The 7,776-nt window shown below is 52.1% G+C and overlaps 1 protein-coding gene across 1 annotated transcript; it reads left to right on the top strand.

Annotated features, from left to right (window-relative positions):
• Nucleotides 1-6,856: 6,856 nt before the first annotated feature.
• On the top strand, nucleotides 6,857-7,635 carry COL26b_014467 (uncharacterized protein; the record flags this gene model as incomplete). Its single annotated transcript, XM_053187038.1, has 3 exons — nucleotides 6,857-6,877; nucleotides 6,905-7,378; nucleotides 7,435-7,635. The coding sequence occupies 3 exons, from the start codon at nucleotides 6,857-6,859 to the stop codon at nucleotides 7,633-7,635; spliced, it is 696 nt and encodes a 231-aa protein (XP_053029017.1).
• Between the last annotated feature and the right edge of the window lie 141 nt (nucleotides 7,636-7,776).

The following is a 7,776-nucleotide window of genomic DNA, read 5'->3' as shown; positions in this document are numbered from 1 at the left end:
CTCTGATGCATTAAGTGGATAAGCTAACACAAAACTGTCATGACATAAGAGCGGGATCCTGCTCCTACTTATGCATGCATAGTGACCCTTATCAAGGAACATGATAATCAAGAAGTGGATTCGGCACTGGAGCCATAAGCTGCGCCAAATCGATTGCGGGTACAGCCGTATGAGATCGCACAGTGTAAGCGCCAAGAACAGGCTGGTCCGTGCGGAAAGATGGAAGAGTGTTGAATTAAGCATGAAGCCCTTTTCGTTAGCCACTGTAGTCTGGGATCGCTACCATCACTCGCACGTTCGCGGTACCACACAACCCTTTGGCACTCCTCCAGACAGCCGTTTCCAAGCGAGCGCGCGTTCTGGCGGCATAAGAAGAGAGTGACGTTGCGCGTTCTCGATTCATTGCGCCGGAAGGTGACTCGGACTGGCTCCTCGACAGGACTCCTGGAATACCGGAGAGAGCTGAATCATGCGTTCGTCTTTGCCTCGCTTTCGGACGCCCACAGCTTGGAGATGATGTCTGTGTTGCAACGAGCCGGAGCACATGTTGACTTTGTGGTAGAGAATCCATGGCCGATGAATGCTCTGTTTAATGCAGTTGATGAAAATGTACCGTCGCTGCTGCGCGCGAAGGTAGACTTTCTCGTGTCGAATGGCGCTCGCCTAGATAGCGCTATCTCTTGGACAGGTCCAAGAACACCGATGGAACATATCGCAGGGAAGCTATCACGTAATAGATGTGATACTGGCAAGGGCTATCTGACAGACTTTGTTAACCTGATTGACGCACTCAGATATGTCAATGCGTTGATGTGTCAATCGGAATCAAGGCAAAATCGGCGAGGCCCTCAACAAGGCCCTCAGCAAGGCCCTCAGCAAGGCCCTCAGCAAGTTCCCCCATCAAGATTTCTGAGCGACAGGGATGCGCCGATTCCAAGTGATCTCAACACAGGCGAGGAGGCAGTCCAGAGACTAATCCGGCAACGTATCGAAGGTGAAGTCGAGCAACTAACAGACTGGGAGCGTAAAAGAGCGGTCGAGATGGGTTATGAGTATCACCGTCTTGAAAGACTCTGGAGGGAATGGTGTCTTGACGGAGATGTTCCCTGCTAGGCGCGTAAACTGCTACCAAGCTTCACGTTTCCTAAGTGGCAGGTAGCTCAGCCGAAATAAGCGGAGGCAGACTAGGCGCAACAAGAAGCTTGAAACCCAGGGAGACCTATGACGTATCGCGTCACGGTGATATGCACTGTAGCCGACACGTCGTATTACAGGCCAGCTCGGTTTTGGAGAACTGCGCCTGTTTGGTACAGTTGCGATCGAAATCGGTTTCCGGTTTTCGATTTTGCAAGCTTGTAAAACAACAGCTGTTAATGGCTTATGTTGCTGACGAAGCAGGAAACATGTTGGCAGCGGTACCAGTTGCGTGGACCTGCGATACTTGGCTGCAAGATCCAGAAACAGCTGCGGTCATGGCTCTTCGGATTATTCTGGGCAATGCACTGTTTGTGTTCTTTTATGAAAGGACACAGTAGCCTCGAAAGTAAAACCACGGTGAGGACCTGCTTATACTGCTTCGCTCCGTGGCTCGCAGCAACAAACATGTCGATTATTCACCCTCGGCTGCTTTTAGCCTCTGATTACCGTCGACAAGCCAGCAGCCGAATCGGTACTTCAGCAGTCTTCAACGATCCCAAGCTTCAAAAGTGTCTTCTCGGACGACGAGTTCTGGCGCTTATGTGAACTTGAGCCGCTTGGTTCTCTCGATTGGCCCTGGCAAAGTCAGTATATATCAGAGATCCCCTTCAACGAGAATCGAGCTTCACAGAGCGAACTCACTTTGCTGGGAGCGCATCGGTTGCCCCTCAGAAAACTATCAACAACAAGCCCTGCGCGTCTCGCTCAAGCATAACCTGCAGCTACGTACGTGTATGCATATACACATGTTTATTAGAGCATCGTGACGAGGAGGTCGATGGAAATAGACATGAGAGAGGGTGACAGTGCCCAGACGCTTAGTCAGCTAAATGACGTTCCTGTGGGGCTTGCCTTCCGCCGATCAGGCAACAACAGCCACGTGGCCACAGAGGCGGATGTTTATTTTAACTTGCGATGCCACGTCCCGTCATCACAACTGCTCTCGAGTTAGAGGCACCCTCCTGCATGTCTGTGCAATGGCATTGTCGAATCAGCTGGTCGATTGGACCTTTGAAGACTGTGATTGGTCTGCTTTCGATCCAGCGGAAGGAGTTTCGACAGAGGCCAGCGTGCAACTGTCAGCCCCACGCCAGATGACTTTGACGATATTCAGACGGTCTCCGCACACAGTCCAAGCGAGACGCCGTCTGGCGGCGACAGACTTCCCTTGCTGCAGCTGAGTGACTGGGATGAAGACGATCTCTACGAAGAGCAGCCACCTACTTGTATTCACTATTCTATCGAATGGAAGTTGACAGCGAACAAGAAACTAGTTGCCAGAGATAGCGAACCAGACCTCGTCCTCGCCCCGAATGCCTATTGGACACGAACCCTCCGGCACAAGCTTGATCGGCTGGTTACGAAGAAGCTGCCCTCCAACAAATCATTCAAGATTGATGATACTGACGTCGTCGTATCCGTACGCGACCGCACTCAGCGTGACCTAGTCAAACGGTTCGACGACCTTGACATAGACTGGAATGTTGTAGAGAGACAAATGAAGAACTGGAGCCACCTTCACCGTGCTGGACGAGCGATCACAATCAAAATATCGTTCAATTACCTGGAAAGCGGGCCGTCGAGCACAGCGAAGCGGGGCACCAAGCGTGGCTTCTCTTCTATCACGCAGGATCGGCTACAGGAACGGGCGGTCCTGCTTGATGCTGAAGAGTCATCTACAGGCCAGCCGTCTGCCTGGCAGCGTGTCTACAGCCTGATGCGATGTCCTGGCTCGCCCTGTGACCTTGGACCCCATTGTTGGCGGGATGGAGTTGGGAAGAGGCATTACAAGCTGAAGTCTCATCATTTGAGAGCCCTAATCCGACACGTGGAGCAGGGTGGCGTATTGGAGAATCACAACGATGTGCCTGACGAAGTTCGCGATCAGCTCTATGCCGAGGAGCAGCAGGATGAAGCAAGGCATCGAAAGGCCAAGTTGAAGACCGCGACCTTCAGCAATTGCCCGCCGATCAATATCACTAATGTGATGCCAGCTTCGTCGCCTCCATCTTCAGCGGAGGTTGCCATGACGCCACGCTCGGAAGCGAGCGTCCGCTGTGAGGTAGTGCTACCACTGCATGCCGCAGGACCGCGAGACGTGGCGATGAGAAAATATTGCGACTGGCAGTGCTCCCAAGTGCAATGCGAAACGCTGAAACAGGTATTCCGGAGGGCATTTGATGTGGCGCTTGGTGACGGTTTCGATCTCGAGCAGATCCATGAAGACCAGAATTCCGAATTCTTCATCGAACAAGGAATCAAAATTGGGGTCGCGAAACGCTTCGTCAGGGACATTAGAACATGGGCAGAACAGTTCAGCAGCATGTCATAGTATTTATCTTGCATCTACCCTCAAATTCCATCAACGCCTTTCTCTTCATCATGGCTCTTCCACAACAATGCCAGCGTTCCTGAAATGACCTCGGGCGCTTGACTCCCGTGCTCCAACTATCTGAAGACACCACTCCAGAAATCCGGGGAAGTCTTGCTCAGGAACGCCGTCGTGTTGCTGATAGTGCCGCTTGATGAAGGCTTTCAACTCAGCAAACTCTTCCTCGATGGGGTTGAGGTCGGGTGAGTAAGGCGGTAACAGCAATTTCTTGACCCCAGCTCTGTCGCAGAGTTCGTCGATTCGGTCGGAATGATGGAATGATGCATTATCCATAATAATCACAGATTTGGGCTGGGCCACCGCCCGCAGAAGTGAAGCAACTCCTCAATGAAGTCTCCAAAAACATCACTGTCCGTGCTTCCCTGAAATATACGCGAGTGGACTACACCATCTTGTGCGTAAGCAGGCAAGATCTGGTATCGGCGATCGCGATGGAATCGGGCCACCTGCTCGGGGGTTACGCCAAGCGGCGACCACCCGGTTCGACGAAATCCAGCGCGCTTATCGGAGTCCGATTCGTCTACAAATATGAGGTGATAAGACCGGAAATCTGACAGCTCATGCAGATAGAAGTCCCGCAGATCCGCATCCCTCACTTGAGCAACGCGACGGGCCACCTTCTTGCTCCATCCAGCCGAGGCCAGGGCACGACTAATGCTCGAGGCCGTCACTAGGGTATCAAACTCGTCCGAAAGAAATATCACCATCTCGTCTCGATATAGATCGGGTTTCTCGATCAGTCGTTCGCATAGAGCAGCAAGCATTGGTGGAGTGACGCTTCTTCGCCGTCCGACCCCATTCGATGGAGCTTTCGTGTGACCGAAGCACTCTAAATTAGCTCGGATGTTGTAGATAGTGCGCGGCGTGCATCCTGCAGTTCTGGCAATAGAAACGTCAGTAAAATTTCCACTGAAAATCATGTCGCGAATGAGCTCGTGTTGTGATGCAGCGAGGTTGGGCGCCATGGTGTCTCAGCTGCTGATCATCCGGAGATGGTTTTGTCGGATTCGACAAGTTCGGATGACACCTGTCCCCCCCCCCAGGGATGTCGGCAAAACACCGGGGGTGCCATCAGTGACGACATAGGTGCATGACGTAAGCTGGGGTAATGATTAAGTGCAACCTCCTCACCAAATAGCAAGTGATATCGCGTCCCATTTTCCCGACCTCCTTATCACTGTGCTTTGATGATAAGTGCATATATACTTACCAACAGGCGAAGCTCGCGTGAGACGCGTGAGGCTGATCATGGAACGGTTATTGAAGGGCATTCCATGTGCTCCTAGCAAAGTGAGTTCGCTGTCTGAAGCTCGATTCTCGTTGAAGGGGTTCTCTAATATATGCTGATTATGCCAGGGCCAATCGAGAGAACCAAGCGGCTCAAGGTCGCATAAGCGCCGGAACCCGCCGTCCTAGAAGGCGCATTTGAAGCTCGGGAGGGTCGAAGATTACCCATGGGCCGATTCGGCTACCGGCTCGTCAACGGTAATCAGACGCCAAAAGCAGCCGAGGGTGAATAATCGACATGTTTGTTGCTGCGAGCCACGGAACGAAGCAGCATAAGCAAGCCATCACCGTGGGTCTGCTGTCGGGGTCACTATGTCCTTTCACAAAAGAACACAAACAGTGCATTACACAGAATAATCCGCAGAGCCATAATCGCAGCTGTTTCTGGATCTTGCAGCTAAGTATCGCAGGTCCACGCAGCTGGCACCGCTGCCAAGATGTTTCCTGCTTCGTCAGCAACATAAGCCATTAACAGCTCTTATTTTACAAATTTGCAGAATCGAAAACCGGAAACCGATTTCGATCGCGACTGTATGTCACTTCCTCTTTTGCAAACATTGACAATGTTTGAGAAGCTGAAAGTTGCTGTGATGGACCCCTGTAAATCTCTGGTAATGGCTGCGGCGACTTGTTTGCAAGCAAAATGTGGGGTCGGGATGATGGGCCACAGTGCGAGGGTCAGCACGTAATCAAGAGCTACTCAAAAGGATCCGTAACTGGCTTCAATAGCAGCCAATCTCCTCATACTAATCATGGTGATGTGTGCACAGTAAGAGAGATGTTGACTCCAGCCTGTGTGGGTCAAGTTGAAAAAGATGAAGTGTGTTGCAAAGAGGAAGCAACATTTGATCAATACTGTACTATATATGCTTCTATATTAAAATAAACTCCAAGGAACTATACAGTATTGATCAAATGTTGCTTCCTCTATGCAACACACTTCATCTTTCTCAACTTGACCCACACAGCCTGGACTCAAAGTCAACCATACTGTGAACAGATCACCGCGATTAGCAACGGGAGAATGGCCGCTGTCGAGGCCGGTTATGGATACTTCCAGGTAGCCCTCGATTACGTGCCGTCACTCGCACTGTCGCCCACCATGCCGACCCCACGTTTTGCTTGGAAACAAGTCGCCGCAGTCATTGCCAGAGGTTTACAGGGGTCCATAACAGCCATTACCAGCTTCTTACACATTGTCAATGTTTGCGAGAGAGGAAGTGACATATGCACAATACTGTACTGTACATGCCACCATGATTTGCATGAGGAGAATGGCTGCTGTTAAAGCCGGTTGTGGACACTTTGAAGCATCTCTTGATTACGTGCTGCCACTCGCACTGTCGTACACCATCCCGACTCCATATTTTGGTTTGCAAACCAGCCGCTACAGCCATTCCCAGACGTCGGCGGAGGCCCATCACAGCAATCTTCGGCTTTTTAAACATTGAGAATAGGTGCGAGAGAGGAAGCGACATATGCACCATACTGAAATGTCAAGGGGGAAGTGGTGATCTTTCCCGCGCCGCCCAACATGGGACGTGAATTTATCCCACCAAACATCAAGAGATTTGAAGCTCGTCCGTCGTCTTCAATTGGCTGAATGGGAGTCGCGGCGTTGGATGTAGGTCCGGGCAGGGGTTGGTCGTCCAGAATGTTGCGTGCCTCGTCCCTTCTCGTTTTTCTTCTTTTATTTTCTGGCGGGGTCGGCTGTTCTTCGGCAAGCTCGTTAGGGTTGTTTGTCTTTGACCTCTTCCTTGTTTTTGCCCTTCCCTTTCTTCCCTTCCCTCTTTCTGTCTTCCTCCTGCCCTTGCTTGCTCCGTCTGCCCCTCTCCAGAAATTGCCGCTTCCTCCCACTTCCAAAGCACGCCATCCCAGATCGCCCAGCAAACACTCGACCGCCGAAAAACCGCACCTCGAGGCAAGTCGACTTCCATATCTCTTGTCAAACCTCTCGCACTGACCCGACCCACAGTCACGATGTCTGGAGAGAACAGCAATGTCGCCGGCCATGATACCGACGCCTAGGACGCGTCCGTCTGCCCCGTCAACTTTGCCGAGCTTGACTATGATCGCATCACTCCCGCCGAGCCATACGTCTTCGTTCTGAAAGGAAACAACCCCCCCAGCCATGTCTCCTCCGTTGACTGGCTCACCATGTCCATCGTCTTCGACGACCCGCTCAATCGCCGAGATGCACACGTCCAAGCCCAGGAGCGTCTCCCGGTCGCAAACCGGCTGTACCGACCCGGCGTCTTTCTCATTCCCGCGTACAACCTTCAATTCGCTGCCGTGGTTTCCAACTACTTTGTCGACTTTGGATTTCCCAGTCACGTCAAGGTTTGCGTCTGGTGGTCGGCGGACGACGGCGACGCCAACTTCAGAGCACATCTCGGCCAGGTTTTCCGTGATGGCAAGACCGCCCTGCACGCGATCTTTACCACATTCCCCGACTGCAATCTAGAGCAGCACTGTCAAGGGCTTGATCCCAAGGACCCTGAGGTAGGTTATCCTTCAAGGCCTGGCGCTAGACTCATGCTTACATATTTCCCGCTCAGACGGCCGACACCTTGTTTCTCGCAACGCCTCGGGCCATTGCCGAGTGCGCAACTCTCGGCCCGCTGCTCAGTGATCGAGCCAGAGCCATCGTCGATCAGGATGACGAGGACCGGCTGGCTGTGTCTGGCGGCGAGGGACAAACTGTCGCTGACAGCCCTGCGCACCGTCAGTGGGAGGACGGTCTTGAGTTTGGATTCTAGATGGCAATTGATAGGGACGCATGACGAATTGATACGGACGCATGATCCTCTCGGACGCATGAGAATTTAGGTTGTCCTATTGGTCCAAAAAATGCCGACCCATAAATACCTTTCCACAAAGGCGGTGAGTCTCATTACCTT

This window comes from Colletotrichum chrysophilum, assembly GCF_026319265.1.
Source record: "Colletotrichum chrysophilum strain AFK26 chromosome Unknown scaffold_405, whole genome shotgun sequence".
Lineage (NCBI taxonomy): Eukaryota > Fungi > Ascomycota > Sordariomycetes > Glomerellales > Glomerellaceae > Colletotrichum > Colletotrichum chrysophilum.
This window is presented reverse-complemented; position numbering and strand designations above follow the sequence as displayed.